Source organism: Sturnira hondurensis, unplaced genomic scaffold, assembly GCF_014824575.4.
Source record: "Sturnira hondurensis isolate 20B ecotype Veracruz unplaced genomic scaffold, ASM1482457v3 Scaffold0006413, whole genome shotgun sequence".
NCBI classification, from domain to species: domain Eukaryota; kingdom Metazoa; phylum Chordata; class Mammalia; order Chiroptera; family Phyllostomidae; genus Sturnira; species Sturnira hondurensis.
Window position 1 is genome coordinate 25,698,322 of NW_028079044.1, and position 17,077 is coordinate 25,715,398.

The 17,077-nt window shown below is 36.1% G+C and overlaps 1 protein-coding gene across 5 annotated transcripts in view; it reads left to right on the top strand.

Annotated features, from left to right (window-relative positions):
- Positions 1-17,077, top strand: part of VPS13B (vacuolar protein sorting 13 homolog B) — a 690,921-nt gene that overhangs the window by 158,159 nt on the left and 515,685 nt on the right. For all 5 annotated transcript variants that reach the window (XM_037048269.1, XM_037048268.1, XM_037048265.1 and 2 more), the window contains exons 18-19: positions 12,246-12,380; positions 13,577-13,750. In XM_037048269.1, coding sequence (XP_036904164.1) covers positions 12,246-12,380; positions 13,577-13,750 — 309 coding nt within the window. The remainder of the gene's footprint in view (positions 1-12,245; positions 12,381-13,576; positions 13,751-17,077) is intronic.

The following is a 17,077-nucleotide window of genomic DNA, read 5'->3' on the forward strand; positions in this document are numbered from 1 at the left end:
TACTGATGGTATATGAAAATGTTACTCCCTTCACAGACACCTTTTTATATCCCATCATGTAGTGTTTAATCCCCTTCCACCGCAGCTACTCATTGGCTTTCCGAGCTGAAAATCTTAGTCTTTATCAAATCCAACCACTCCTTTTTTCACGTGAAGAAAATGAGCCACAGAGGCTTTACATACAAAATCACACAGCTCTTTGGTGGCAGAGTTTATACTGACTGAAGGTGTGATGATTAGTGTCTCTTTCAGTAAATTTCCTCTTTACTCCTTAATGTATGTAAGCTGAACTTCTGCAATCCAAACTTGTATTGTTTGCAATAATAGTCACAATAATGAGCAGGTACTAGCTAACATTTATTGAACACTTACATGCCAAATGCTCTCTTAACCACTCTTCATTTTCATTTCAGTGCTAATGACTACTCTAAGGTAGCTAATCATTTGTACTTACTTTCAAGGAAACTGACAGTAGAGCTAAGTACATTTTGGGGTTCATATATGTGTTTAATATCTCTGAATACTCTGCAGTGTTTAACCTAAAAAGATACTTGCTGTCTCCTTCTGTATCACGGATGAAGTTATAGGGAGCGTAAAATTCATTTGTAAGCTACATATTTCCTTAAGAAACAGCATAGTGTGACATGACTTCTGTGCTTGGCAGTGTGGCATGCTAGTTAACCTGAAATCCTCTCCTCTACAAAAGCCTATGCTGAATAATATATAACATTTAATTCTAATGGAATTCCTGAACCTGCAACAAAGTGGGGGAAAATGTCTAAACAAGGAGGAAACTATCCTGTCTGATGTGCCTCAGTTGGTTGGAGCATCATCCCACAGACTGAAAGATTGCAGGTTTGATTCCTGCTCAGGGCAGGGACCTAGGTTGCAGGTTTGGCCCCTGTTGAGGTGCCTATGAGAGGCAGCTGATCAGTGTGTCTCTCTTACATCAGTGTTTCTCTTCCTCTCTCACTCCCTTTCTTCTCTTCTCTCTAGGTCATTGAGCATGTCCTTGGGTGGGGTTAAAAAAATAAAGAATAAAACAAGGAGGAAACTAAAATCTGGAGTGGAAGGCAGGCACTTAAATTTTGATTATCCTAACGGGTTGTCACAACCTCAGTTGCCTGTGGGCTTGGTTTTTAATTGCCAACGATGCAGTGGGGACAGGGAGTGAGGAATTGGAAACTGATGTTCAGATTCCCTAAGTTCATATCTTTTAAGGACTAGTGAAAGGGTGTACTATTTCAAAAATTTGCCCCACTCAATATTTAATAAAGAAGTCTCTTTGTTTTGGCCATGATGGGGAAGAGGGAGGGTGCTTTCCACAAGAATTTGTAACTGCAGTCTTGCCATCACTCAGATTTAAATTTCTTTCATGGTCTAGGAGCCATCAGACCAGTAAGTCAACTTAAAAAGTGATCCTGGGTGGACTGGTTATATCTCTGGGTATCTAGTAGTGAACACAGATCATTGCTGTGACAATGTATTGAAACAGAAGGCTGTGTGAAATGTAAACTCAGAATCCAGTATCACCAACAACTTGGAAATAACCCACCAAGAGCAAGAGCTAGTGGAGACCTCCAGTGGTTGATTTAGACTTCCAGAGTTTCAGATAATATAATAAGAAAGAGATATAATAAGAAACAGAGTATAAAATGACCATGTTTAATATTATTAAGGAAGCAAAAGAGAGAGTTGCAGATATGAGAGCCACAGATACTGTCCATAAAGACTAGAGAATTTAAAAAAGAAAAATACAGTCTTTGGAGGTCAGGAATCGTTGAATGGATTAAATTGCAGATTAGATACAACCAAAGGTACTGTTAGAGGACTTGAAGATGGATATAAAGAAATTTGCCAGAATGCAGCACTGAAAATAGAGATGAAAATGTGAAATACAAGTTAATAGATCTGGATAGTAGAATGAGACAATTCTTTTTTTTAAAAAGTCTTCACCGGAGGGCATGCGTGTTGATTTTAGAGAGGGGGAACCGGGGAAGAGAGAGAGAGAGAAGGTAACATCAATTGACTGTCTCTCTCACACACCCCAACCCTGGATCAAATCCACAACCTAGGAATGTACCCCCACCAGGAATCAAACCCGAGCGAGACCTTTTGGTGTACAGGGCTACACTCCAACCAACTGAGCCACACTATCCAGGGCACGAGACAGTTCTATATGTGTATAAGACGACTCAGAAGGAGACACTGGGAGAGAGGCAATGTTTAGAAACTTTTTTTTATAAGCCACAAAATTGCTGCAAGATGTGAATCTTCAGATTTAAAAGTCATAAATCCTAAACAGGAAAAATAAACCTAAGTCTCTAAGTAGATATATTGTGGTGAAACCCCAGTGTGCTAAAGACAAACATAAGCCTTTAAAAGTGGCTTATGGGGAGAAAAGTTAATTACATGATCTGCTAACATTAATGTTAAGTTTTTTAGTTTTTCAGGCTTAGTAATAAAGATGCCAAGGATGAAGAAAATTATTTGCTCTTGAACGTCTAATACCTAAGTTCTCTGGATTTTGCCTCTTTTAAGCCCATAGAGTCTACAGATCCTCCCCTTTCCAAAGAAAATGAGTTACTGAAACTTGTTTGAAGTTGTGTTTCAGCATTTTAACCAGGCTTAGCCCCTTCTAGATGAAAAGATTTTTCTAGTGCCTTATACACAGAAATGCCCAAATTCCCACACCTAGTAGTCATAACTAGTAATCGGAGCTAAGTAAGCAAGCTTGAAGAGATTAATTCTTAATGTGAATTAGTTTTCCCATAATGTATGTAGTTTATGTGACAGAGAAATGCAGAAGTGAGATTCTGACTCATAGAATTTTGGTGTTAGAAGCAAAATTTATTTTGTTAGTCTTTATATAATGAGTGTTATATTCTAGGTAGCAGAATGTGTGGATTTAAATTGAAACATTTCTTTTTTATCATTCTGCCAGTATGAAGCTGAATCTAGTTGTCAAATGTTTATTTGCTGTTGTTGATGTTTAAAAAAGTTAAAAGTTGCCCTGGCTGGTGTAGCTCAGTGGATTGAGCACAAGCCTGTGAATCACACGATCGCGGTTTGATTCCCAGTCAGGGCACATGCCTGGGTTGCAGGCCAGTTCCCAGCAGGGGACCCACAAGAGGCAACCATACATTGATATTTCTCTCCCTCTCTCTTCCCCCTCCCCCCTAAAGATAAATAAATAAAATCTTTAAAGAAAGTTACGAGTCAGAGAAACAGATCTGTAGATAATGTGCTTGTCAGTAAATGCTGACACTCTTCTTGCTGCTAGTTACAGCCGTATGCACAGGGACGGCTGAGGTGCCAGTGGGGGTGGAACAGTGGAAAGGAGGCTTTGTGTGCCTGTTTTGTCACCTAAATGTCACTCTGAGCTATATTTTTTAGATTACTTTCTATTTCATGCTATTTAATTGACTATAGTTCAATGGTTATGTTTTATAGTCTTTTGAAAATATTAAGTATGTTTTATCCAGGTATTCTGGCTTAACTGAATCCTAAAATGTTACTTTGTTTGCCATTCCATGTTAAAAACAATAAAATCATTATTATAAGCAATGATAAGAAAACAACCGCTACCATTTTAAAGTTTGCTGTGTCCTATTTGCTTGTGTTATCAGAGGGAGCCATTTGTAATCTGTCACCCGCTGAGTCTGAGAACTAACCAGGGTTCTTGTTACACCTCATATTTGTTCTTGCCCAACCAGCCACCTTTGTTCAGACCTCCACTTCCGTATCTGATGAATCTTCTGTAGTTTACTTACTTCATATATCTTTCCCCTGAAAGAATAATGCTTACCTTTTCAATCATTTTGAAATGCTTTTCTATCATTTTGTGTAATGTTCCTTAACAACTGTGCATTTTAAAAAAAGAATTTACCTCTTCCTTTTTTTGGAAACCTTTGTGATTGGTCCACTATCTTGTGATTTTATTACTTTGTGTATCTAATGTGAGTTCTGCTTGCTTGACTGTTCTGAATTACCTTTTGTTTTATTTTATTAAATTGTAGTTTGGAAGTCTTGCGATGAAAAGGGCAGCCCTCTAGGCCCCTGTCATCTTTGTGGTTTTTTTAGATAGAGTTCTTTTTAGTTTATTTTTAGAAATTTACCTCTAAATAAAATGCTTATGTTTCAGTTTTCTTATCTTCCATATTTTGATACTATGTACATACTTTCTACTACTACAAACTTATCGCCTTACAATAACAAATTTATTTTCTTACAGTTTTGTAGTTCAGAAGTCTGAAGGAGTCTCACACTGAAATCCAAGGGTCGGTATGGCTGTGCTCCTTTCTGAAGCCCCTTGAAGAGAGTAACCTGTAGGCCCCCTGCATTCCTTGGCCTGTGGCCCTGTCCCCAGTCATCAAGGCCAGGAGCATAGCATTTCTTTGGCAGTGCTTCTTCATCACATGTCTTTTTTTGACTCTTCTGCTGCTTTTTTTCATTTCCTTTTATCCAACTGGATAATACAGGATAAACCCCCTATTTCAAATCAGCTGATGAGCAACCTTAATTCTATCTGCAGCCTTCATTCTATTTTGTCATGTCATGTTCACAGGTTCTGAATTAAGATGCAATCACTTTTGGGGGTCAAGGACATTGTTTTGACTACCAAATAGGGTTTACCTTTCAGGGCCAACACCCATTATCTCTGTTCTTCCTTTTTCCTGAATTATAGAATTACAGCACTATTGTTGCTCATGTTATATGTATTATAAAAGTATTATAGCCATGTATGTATGAATTATACTTCCATTAAATATTTTATCTTAACTTTTATTCCTAGAGTTAATAGCTGCCTTTTATGTTTCATTAGTGCTGAATGCACTTAACTGTTAATTCCCCAAAACTATTACAGAAGCATATGTCTTTTGAACATTTCAAAAGCATAAGATAGTTTTTTTTAACGATTTTATTTTATTTATCTTTAGAGGGGAAGGGAAGGAGAGAAGGAGAGAAATATCAATGTATGGTTGCCTGTCATGAGTCCCCTCCTGGGAACTGGCCTGCAACCTAGGCATGTGCTCCGACTGGGAATTGAACCTCGATTGTATGGTTCGCGGGAATTGAACCTCGATCATGTGGTTCGCAGGCCCGTGCTCAATACTCTGAGGTACACCAGCCAGGGCTGAGATAGTTTCAGTTTTTGTAGTCATTACTATGCTGGCGTACTTCCCTCCATTTTCGCTCTTATTTGCTACTAGTCCTATTATGTAGATGTCTTACAATTTTCTTTTACCGTTGTCCTGGGAGTTCCCTTTTCTCTTATATTGATCCCCTGTTTCTTGGGTCATGTATGTTATTTTTTTCCGGATTCACTTCCTCTTTTTGGTGGAGTACAAACCCTGGTTATCTTTCCAGAAGAGAAAATAAACTTTTTTTCAAATTTGGCATGTTCGAATGAATATTTTACCTTCATATGTGATTAATAGTTTAGCTGTATATAGATTTGTAGGCTGGGAATAATTTTCTCACAAAATTCAATAAAAAGTCTTGCTATATTCTAGTATTGCTGTTGGGAAGTTTGATGCCGTTCTAGTTATATATAATTGTATATTATCTATTTCTGCATTTATGCATTTTAAAAAAAAATCTCAGACAGTTTTAGGAGACTTTCTTTATCCCTGATGTTCAGGTGGTGGGTTTTTATGTGTATATGTATATATTATATTTTTTTCATTTTTTGTGCTGGATATATGGTATAACCTTTTAATTTGAAACTCATATCCTTCAGTTTGGGGAAATCTTGAATTGTTTCTTTGATTGTTTTCTCCATTTTTTTAATAGTCCCTAGAACTTTTAAAGTTCTAGAACTTTTGGCTTTAAGATACTTGATTGGTTATGCTGATCCTTTCATTGTGTTGTCATATCTCCCCATTTTCAATCTCTTGGGATTTTTTCTTTTAATTTGTAACAGATTTCCTCAAATTTAGTGTCCCATCATTTTATTACCTTCAGGAGGATTAACATCATGTATTTAATTTCTAAGAGCTAGCTGTTGCTCTTTGGAAAATTTAACAAAACATTCTATACTTGTTATAATATCTTTTGTACTTTCTTTTTGGATAGTTATTATTATTATTATTAAAATTTTTGTTTTTAATATTGTCTATTTACTCTATTTCTTTTCTGTGTGTGTTTAATTTCTCCCTTTCATGTAAGTGATGTAAACCTTGGATCTGATGATTCTTCGTATTGTAGAATAATATACTAAATAACTAAGTTGAACCTGTGCGTGAGGTTGGAGCTGGTTCAATTGAATAGCTAGTGTTATTGTAGGGAAATGGACTCTAACTCTTCTTTCTGTTTAAGAATAACATTTCATTAACATTGTTTTATAGACTACATTTTTGTTTTTATATAATTTTGTTTCAATTACTATTGACATTCAATATTATATTATTTTTAGGTGTACAGAATAGTGGTTACACAGTTAACATTATTTATGAAGTGGTCCCCTCCATAGTACAGGTACCCACCTGGCACATTATGTAGATATTACAGTATTACTGGCTATATTTCCAGTGCTGTACTTTTCACTTCAGGGATTATTTTGTAACTATGAATTTGTTCTTCACACCTTCACATTTTTTACCCATCCTGTGCTTTGCCTCCCCCGGGCTCCCCCGTAGCCATCAGTTTGTTCTCTGCATCTGTGGGTCTGTTTCTGTTTAGTTAGTTTATTTTGTTCTTTAGATTCCACATATAAATTAAATTATATGGCATTTATCTCCCTGTGACTTATTTCACTTTGCGTAGTACCTTTTAGCTTTATTCCATGTTTTTGCAGATGGTAAGATTTCATTATTTTTATGTCTGAGTTGTGTATATGTACCACAACTGTTTTTTATCTTCACCTGAGGACATTTGTTCATTATTTTGAGAGAGAGAGAGAGAGAGAGAGAGACAGAGACAGACAGACAAACAGAGACACTGATGTAAGAAACACTGATTGACCTCCCATACATGCCCACACAGGGGATCAAACCCACAACCTAGGTGTGTGTCCTGATTGGGAATTGAACTGGGACCCTTTTGGTCTATGGGACGGTGCTCCAGCCAACTGAGCCACTCTGGCCAGAGCTGTACCATGACTTAACTTTATCCACTCATCTATTGATGCATACTTGGGTTGCTTTTATATCTTGGCTATTTTTATATACTTGGCTAAATAACATAGGGGTGCATATATCCTTTTGAATTAGTGTTCTGTATTTCTTTGGATATATACACAGAAGTGGAATTGCTGGGTCATAAGGTAGTTTTTTTCCTAACTTTTGAGGAAGTTCCATACTGGTTTCCATAGTGTCTGCACCGGTTTGCATTCCTGCCAAAAGTGCACAGGAGTTCCCCTTTCTCCACATCCTCGCCAGCACTTGTTGTTTGTTGATTCATTGATGACAGGCATGAGGTGATATCTCACTGTGGCCGTAATATGCATTTCTTTATGATCAGTGAAATTAGCATCTTTTCATATGCCTATTGGTCATTGGAATGTTCTCTTTGGAGAAGATTGTCTTTACGTCTTTGTCCATTTTTCTTGGATTGTTTGTTTTTTGTTTTAAGTTCTATGAGTTCTTTATACATTTTGGTTATTAACCCCTTTTGGATTTATCATTTACAACTATCTTCTCCCATTTAGTAGGTTGTCTTTTCATTTAGTTTATGGTTTCCTTTGCTATGCAAAAACTTTGTCATTTGATGTAGTCCAAGTGTTTATTTTATTCTTTTTTTTTTTGCCTAAGGAGATATATCAGGAAAAAAATTGCTGAGGAAAACATCTGAGAATTTGCTGCCTATGTTTTCTTCTAGGAGTTTTATGGTTTTGGATTTAAGTCTTTAATCCATTTTAAGTTTATTCTTGCATATGATGTAAGAAGGTGGTCTAGTTTAATTTTTTGCACGTAGTTGTTCAATTTTCCCCGCACCAATTACTGAATAGACTGTTTTTACCTCATTGTGTGTTCTTGCCTCTTTTGTTATATACATCAATTGACCATATAAGTGTAGGTTTATTTCTGGACTCTCCATTGTATTCCATTGGTCGATGTGTCTGTTTTTATGCCTGTTCTGTGCTGATTTGATATAAGCTTGTAGCATTGTTTGATATCAGATAGCATAATACCTTCCACTTTGTTCTTTCTCAAGATTGTTGTGACTATTTGGGGTCTTTTGTGATTCTATATAAATTTTCAATTATTTGTATTCATTCTTTTTTTTTTTTTTTTTTTGGTTGGAGTAATCATTTATCAGTATCTCTCATTTGTTTTGTGTTTTTCTTGGATTAGCCACTGTCCAGAGAGAAACCCTGTTTCCTTCCTGGAGGTTATAAAGTTGGCACTCAGAGTTCTTAGACTAAAAGAAAAGGAGTTCTCGTTATCTAGTACATACGCTCTATACAGATTTTTAGACCCTTTGGTCCAAACTTAGTTTTAACCTCTCCAGAGTGAACCCTTTAGTCTTTTACCAGGATGAATGTAGGGTGTTGATCTGCATGGCTGCCTGAGAGAAGGGTAAGGCTCTGTCAGTGATCTGATAGACTTTTAGTCATTCCTCACCTTTTTAGCTTCATCTGCATTCTTGCCATCTGAACTGCCTGGCTTTTTTCATTGTCATTTCTTTGTTGGTGTAGAGCCCTAAAATTTTCTCTTAACAGTCTTTTGGTGGTGGTTAAGGAGGGAACTGAGGTAAACCTGCACGTGGTTTAACTCCTTAATCAGATATAGGAGGAGAAGATATACAGGTGGTGGTGATTAGTTCATCTTTTCATTTGTAGAGGATAATGAGAGGAGGGTCATAAACTCATTACTCAACACCAGGGTGAAGGTCTCGGGGAGGAAGGAGTAATTACTGTGGGTAAGAAAATTGGTGGAACACAGTAAGGATTCATGGTGCTTCATGGGACTGAAGAATATGTGTTAGGAGTTGATATTTTTCAGAGAAGTACAGCAGGAGAATAAAAAGCAGTGCATTATGTTATATTAAATGGTACTTTAGAATCATTCCTTGATAATGTGTACAATGTAAAATTTCACTCTCTGTGAAATAATTTCACTCTCTGTGAAATAATGTCACTCTCTGTGGTTGTCCTATTGATGAACATCTGCTGACTCTACACATCTTACCAAATACCCCTTCTCTACACTAAATTGTGTGTAAAGTTCAGCTGATTTCTAGGAGTAATACCTGAACAGTAACTGTAGTGTTTGAGCCTCCTCGTGTAAAGTAATAGTGTCTTCCCTTAAGCTGCTCCTTTTCTGGGTGAGCAGTGCTGCTTAGAGCCCAAACTATGCTTTTTAGTTGTAGAGCTTTCAGGCTTTTTGTGTCACGAGTTGCATCCCTGAGAGATTTCCTTGCCCAGTTTCAGGTAGCAGCACCCGTGTACAAAGAACAGTGTGAATGGTGCCCTGGATTGTGTAGTGCCAGGACTCTCGCTCCCTTTTCCTTTTTAGTGCTTTCATTAGGAGCACTTTCCAAATCCCAGTTTGAAGGTGCAGTGGAAAGAAACCAAGGCTGTTTTTCTTAGGGCTTTTTTTAAAAGCAGGTCACTGCAAAAGTGAGGGAGAGGTACAGAGATTTCCCATACATCTTCTGCCTCCAACCTGCATAGCGTCCCCCAATGCCAGTGTCCCCCGTCAGAGTGGTACATTTGTTGCACATGATGACTCTGTATTGACACATCAGAGTCACCGAAGTCTGTAGTTTGTATTCCCCAGGTTAATTTTTGCTAGAACTTTTCTTCACTGTTGAAGTCTGTCAAGAGATAATTATAATTTAAAAAAAATTCAGTTTGTGGCATTAACAACAAGTATAGAAAGGCTTTTCTTGAGGAGATATATATAATACTGTTTTAGTTATTAAAATACGTTTTAACATATCTGAGAAGTGTAGTGGTCACAAAAATGTGAACTAAGATCTTGGTCATTTTAGTCTAAACCAAAATGCTTTTATATACGGATGAGATTTTTGTTAGAAGATATTTTAGGCATCTTCTTCTGATTAGAGTCTTACATATGAGACATGTCCAGAAAGTATCCTGCCATGTAATATGAAAAATAGAGACATTTATTGAAGAAGATATAAGATACCAGAAACATTCTACACAGGACAAAGACACCTCGGTCTCCTTTGAAGTAGACACCTTGGGACCTCACACAGTTCTCTTGATCGCCATCAGTTGCCCCGTCATATTTTCCTGAATCTCATTGATAGTGTGAAATCTCTTCCTTTTCAAAAGTGATTTTAGTTTTGGGAAAAGCCAGAAATCTCAGGGCACCAAATCTGGGCTGTAGTGGGACTGAGTCCCCTGGGTGATTAAATGTTTCGCCAAAAAAACTGCACGAGACACGATGCAGAAATGGGTACATTGTTGTGATGAAGCTGCCAATCATCAGCTGCCCATAGCTGCAGCCTTCTGAATCATCTGAATGGTTTCCACAGAAGAACGTCCAAGTTTAACACAAATTTGATGCATATGCGTTGCTCTGCTCACTCAGTCATTTTGAATGTGACAGCCACACAGTGCACATGCTCACTCAATGGTGTCTATCATCCCCACTGACCAGTAGAGTGAAGGTGTCATCGTTCATGCATGCATATTCAAGTCCACTCTCCTTTGTTGCCAGATTACATGGATGTTCCGTAAACCATACTCATTGTATTAACAATGGCTGGACTTTTTTCCTGATAGACCTCATATAACATGTGTTAGATATTAAAAAGACCTACCATATGTGAATTAAAGGAGAATGTGATAAATATATGATAAAATCAGAAGTCTATATAAAAATAGAACATTTTAGATATTTGCTTTGAGGAAACTAAATATCACTTCACATGGGAACAACACAGGTGGTGAATACTGGAAAATAGCATGCAAGCATTACCCGTTTATATAACAATCTAAATACAAATTAGTCATTTAATAGGTCCTGGCGAAATAAGGGTTAGTATGTAAGAAGGTATTTCTTAAGATGATGTCCTTTAATCATTTTGAAATCATATAGTGTGTTAATTAAACTGCAGATTCCTGGGTTACCTCTTAGGAAAATTCTTAAAATATTATGGGAACACACTAAAGTTTCAGATGAAAGATTTTAATGTTTGATATATTTATCATAGGAAGTTTATAGTTTTCTTAATTATTCATAAATAGTTCTGTTTAAATGAATTTCAACTGTGAAGGATGTTTGATCGAAATGTGAAATAAGGAAAAGAAGGTAAATTATGTTGGTAAAGAGTCATAGGCAAAATAAATGCTAACATCTGTGATGGGATCAAATTGTATGAAACACTGTCATTAACTATAGGACTTTGAGTAAAAATTACTTAATTCCTCTAATACATTGAATATTAACCTGAAGATGAGAATAGTAAACATTTTTTTAATGGGCATATTGTGAGGATAGAACGCGACAACGTACGTAACACGTACTTCCTTATCCTTAGCAAATGCGAGCCGATTAGAGTTCTTCCTCATCATCATCACCATCGTGTTAGCCTGCAGTGATTTCAGTCCCATGTTCTTAAAGGGTCTCTTCCTGTGTAATCTCACCTCCCCTCGGGGCCAAAATGAGTTTTCCCCTTTGAATTAAGTTTTCTCTACCATTTATTTCATGGTAGTTATTCCCTCCTGTGCTTTTATGCCCCTTAGCCAATAGCAGATAGTACAGATGTCAGTATCCACTTTTTTTGTTAATTGATATAGAACCTTTTTCTTTCTTTTACCTACATGGGGCATGTGAATTTTGCTTATAAGCTATTGCATTTTAACTTAGGAGCTGTTTCTAGCGATCTTGTTTCTCTCCTCTCATCCCACCTGATAAAGATATGTTGAAGAAATCTGTCTACTCTGGAAGTTTCCTGTTTAAATTAAATGTTTCTGCCTAAATGAAACCAAATTTGTAAGTTAAATTTCTTTCAAAAGTATAAATCTTACTGTATATTTGAAACCAAATATGATTTTTAACATATTTGCTTAAAATATGTTAAAATATTTATTTCTTGAACTTGACTAATCAAGAACTATGTGACTGTGGTTATGAAAGTTCAGCCCATTTATTTTAAAATTGCATCCTTTCACCTCCTAAACACTGAACTATGAAACCTGATGCAAATACTGTAAGAATATCTGAGGTAGATAATTAAAGTATAATTAAGTTTAAATGCCTTGGTGAAGGAGTATAAAAATTATTTAAATTCAATCGGCTAGTACATTTGCAGTTTTCTTTTATTAGGTGTGAAATCTAAGAATCCCCTGCCAACTCTTGAGGGCTCAATCCAGAATGTTGAATTGAAGTACTGCAGCACATCATTGGTCAAATGTGCCTCTGGGACCATGGGATCAATAAAAATTTGTGCCAAAGCCCCAGGTATGTGCAGCTGGACCGTGTAAAACTTTATTGCCTGTATAGGAGAATTGGCCTTGCATTTTACAAGGAGCATTACTGAAACAAGAATTTACTCATTGTTCCTATGAATCAGAAGTTTTTAAATTTTTTTTATTTTACTTAAAAATTTGTATTAATTGTGCCAGGATGATAGTTCTTAATTTTAATAAATTAGTTTTTTTATTTAAGGGAAAAACTTTGCATAGTTTTAAGAATGATTATGAGGAAGAAAAATTGAAGGAATGTTTATCCTTGTACTTTTGGTAGGAGTAGGAGGTATAGATATATATGACACTTTCAAATTAAATTAGAATGTTGTTAGTATAATAAAATTACACAGAAAACCCAGCTGTTTTTAAATTTATGGTGCTAATTGACTTCATCTTCCTACCAATACTTTTTTTTCATAATATTTCCCTTAAACTACAGGTTCTGGCACAAATAATGCCCTCCCCCCTTTTATTACAAAATCATATGCATGTAATTCTGTAACATAACCATATCACATTCAAGCACGAATTATGACTTTCTCAGTGAAATGCTCAAATTGCTGTCTATCTCGTGTGAGACATTCACACCCCCCACCGACCACACTCATGCAAGCCCCACTTCTGCTGGACCCTGTATTTGTCATTTAATTACAAGATAAATTTCTAAGTAGGTTTAAAGATAAGGTACAGATTCCCTGGAATATTTAAAGCATGGTGTGGTCAAGTTGTTTCCTTTTATAAGCTTTTCTGAAAATGTTCTAGATTGATTAGGTAAATATTTTTTTTTAAAGATTTTATTTATTTATCTTAAGAGAGGAAGGGAAGGAAAGAAAGAGAGAAATATCAGTGTATGGTTGCTTCTTGTGAGTCCCCTGCTGGGAACTGGCCTGCAACCCAGGCATGTGCCCTGACTGGGAATCGAACCGCGATCGTGTGGTTCAGAGGCCCGTGCTCAATCCACTGAGCTACGCCAGCCAGGGCGATTAGGTAAATATTAAAACTTATTTTTTAAGGATTCAAAGTGCTTTTAATTTTATAGTCTGATTTTTAAGAGTATAACAACATGTACAGCTAAAGTCGTCAAATACAGTTGAAATGTTATAATGTTAGTATATTTTAAGATCAAGCATCCTCAAGCTACTCCTCTATTTATTTTATAAGTTTTTTCCCATTAATGTTTCTATTCAGGTGACAGTGGGAAAGAGAAATTGATTCCAATGCTTCAAGGTCCTTCTGACACTAAAGACCTTCATAGCAGCAAGTGGCTCAATGAGAGCAGAAAGCCAGAATCTCTCTTAGCTCCAGATTTGATAACCTTTACAGTTCAAGTTCCCCAGTATATGGACTACTGCCACAGTTCTGGTGAGTACAAACCTCGTATCTTTCTCTTGGCTTGCATTTTTTTTTGTAAGGCTTTTAAAATTGTGCTTTTAAAAAAATTTTTTTTAGTATTTTGTGTTCGTTATACTCTACAGTTGCACTCTTTGAAAACACAAATGCAGTATTTTTGTATCAGTTTTGGTAAATGACATGTTTATGACCAATACTGATTTTATTTTATATGAGAAATAGTTTAGTTGTATGTATAGCAATCTTAGATTCAAAACTACTAAATTCAACTGAGTTTTAAAATATACCATATCATGTAATATGTCGAATGGCGTAAAGTAAATTTACAACACTGGAAATGTAACATATTTTTCATGGGACAGTACTCCTTTGTTACCCACAGTTTGCCATATTAAAATTAGGTGGTTAGGCTGTCTCTAGCTTTTCAAAAAGCAAAAGATGATGTTGGGACCAAGAAAAAACTCAGAGGTCAAGATCTTATTTCTTGATTTATTCTCTTCTCTAGTAGCACTTTGGCTGTAATCTATTTCGTTTTATTCCACACCATAATAGTAGCAGATCTGCCCTTCTTATGTTGAGAGGAGATACTGGAACGATCAATGAGGACTGAAGTGGGGCAGAGGTCTGGTCAGTAGAGACCAGTGTCAGCAGTGTGTGGTTAGTAAAGCCAAGGTGGTCACTCAGTGAGACTAGAAGTAAGATAGCTACATACGGATTTCTTAAAAGGATAGGGGATCTGGAATTTTTCTTGGGAATTATTTGGCCAGTGCCAAAGTGCTTTCAAATGGTTCTCTAAGAGTAAAGCTCTGTTACCATTAACAGGTATTGCAGCTTATGGGGAATAACGTTAAACATTACTGCACTGAGTTGAAAATAGAAACCATGAAAGACTTGTTATTGGCTGACTAGACAGAGACTCCATGGAGGTGAACATTGAAAGCACTGCACCAGTGCACATACACAGGGACACAAGACTTTAAAGATGAGCGTCGTTGCAGTAGCTCCCAGTTGAGTGGCATCCACATTAGAAACTGGACTGCAGTATTTGCAGGGTCAGTCTGAGGCCCCACTGGCAACATGCTGCTAAAAATGCATTCCTCAGAAGTAACTTACCAGCCTGGTGAGAATGGGTATATGGTGCTAAGGAAAAAAATGTGAGGATGAGGCAGAAACCCCAACTGAGAATACCCCTATGGATAAGATTTTACCAGTCTTTTAAGACAGGGTTTGATAGACATTTGAATCAAGGGCCAGATAACAAATATTGTAGGCTTTGTGGACCATCTGGTCTTTATCACCTATTCAGTTCTGCTGTTTACATCACAAAAATAGCCATAAACAATATGTAAATGAGTGGATGTGCCTCTGCACCAATGAAACTTTAATTGGTAAAAACTGGAGGGGGGCCAGATTTAGCCTATGTGATTTAGCTTACCACCCCCCACCCTTCTTTTAGAGAGAAGGGATTGGTGGTTAAATAAACTTTGTGGTTTTGTTAATGCCCGTTTAATCATGTTCCTTAAGTATGCTCTTTGGTAGACTTTTGTAGTCTACCATATAATAAGATTTGGTAGGTTTTGTTTTCATATCATCAAATCATTGAAATACTACTGAAATGACCAGACCACCTGCTTATGCATTTTGATATATAAGAAGGAAGTAAGCTTGTTTACGTCTGTGTGTTCTTAATTGGAGAGGGAGTCTATGTTTTTCCTTTTGCTATATACACAATTAGAATGAATTATAGTATCAAGCTTATTTAAATAATAATCAGATCTTTCTCATAATGATATTCATATTCTTTGTAATTTAAATGAACTTTTAGAGTGACACATATGTATTTGTCTTTCTAATCTATTACACGAGCCTTAAAATTAACTATTATAAAAAATTATATCTATGAGTCCTTGCTGGCGAAGCTCAGTGGATTGAGCATGGGCCTGTAAAGCAAAGGGTTGCTGGTTCAATTCCCAGTCAGAGCACATGCCTGGGTTGCAGGCCAGTTCCCCAGTAGGGAACATATGAGAGGCAACCATACATTGATGTTTCTCTCCCACTCTTTCTCCTTCCCTTCCCCTCTCTCTAAAAATAAATAAAAATATTTTTAAAAATCATCATTAAAAAAATTGTACCTATGGCATATCAAGGGTTAAGTTTCACATTTTTTCTTGATGTTAAAGAAATTTACGTAGTCTTCAACATTAATATGTTTAGTAATATGTTTATGGAATTATGTATAAAATTTTAATGTGATCATGTATTTGGTGTTTTGAAAATATTCCTTTGGGTATATTTTAATCCTGAAATGTAATATATTTTTATTTAAACTACATTCATATAATTTACTTAGGGTGTTTTCAAATTTATATTTTACATTCAACCTGGGTACTGCCACACACATTCATGGCTTTGTGATACGGTTTTGAGAGAGCTCCTAAGTATTAATTTTTAAAGCCCATTTAAAAATAATATTGACTAATCTCATGTTCCTGCAACAAGATTTAAATTGGAGGGGTGTGTTACTATATTAACAGATGGTACAGACAAATCATAAAGTGTACATTTTAAATGAAGAAATAATTTATGAACAATTCGTTAAGACTTTACTGAAATATCACAGTTCAGTAAGTACTTTCCTGGCCACTGTATACATTTTTTTCTTTATGTCTTATGCACATGAACATGCACGTACATGTACACACACAGAGAAATGTACTTGTTACTTCTTTATGTTTCTTTGGCTTTTCTTCGTGCTTTTCACAGTCTGCCATTCTGTACATGCTTCTGACTTATCATGTTGACTTTTTTTGCTATTAGAATTTATGCCACATTTGGTCAGGAGATTAGTGTTTTTTAGTCACTGCTGTATTTCTAGGGTGTAGAAAAATATCCCACATATAGTATGCTGTCAACAAATATTTAATGAATGGATAAGCAAGTAAGTGATGATTATATTTATATTGACTGATTGATAGTTTTTAAGGCTGGAGCATCTAAGAAAAATGACACAGAAGTCTTCCCTAGTGGTGGGTTTTTAAATTTTTTTGAAAGATTCTGGGTAGTTAAACTCTTTTAGGTGAACAGTTACAGAGAAGTGCAAGTAATCCCTGATTCTTTCACAGACAAGCAGATGCCCAGGTCAGATTGTTAATGAACTTTCCCCTTGAATTTATAGAATTTCAACAAGAGGTATTTGGTTGTAGAGTAGTAAGTGATCAGTTAACTGACTCCTTGCAAATTGTGTATTTTAGAGGAATTTGGTGATCATTCTACTTGGCTTCTCCCTATCTTGCTATAATGTATGGAAGACAATAATCTTGGTGCATATACTCTCAAATT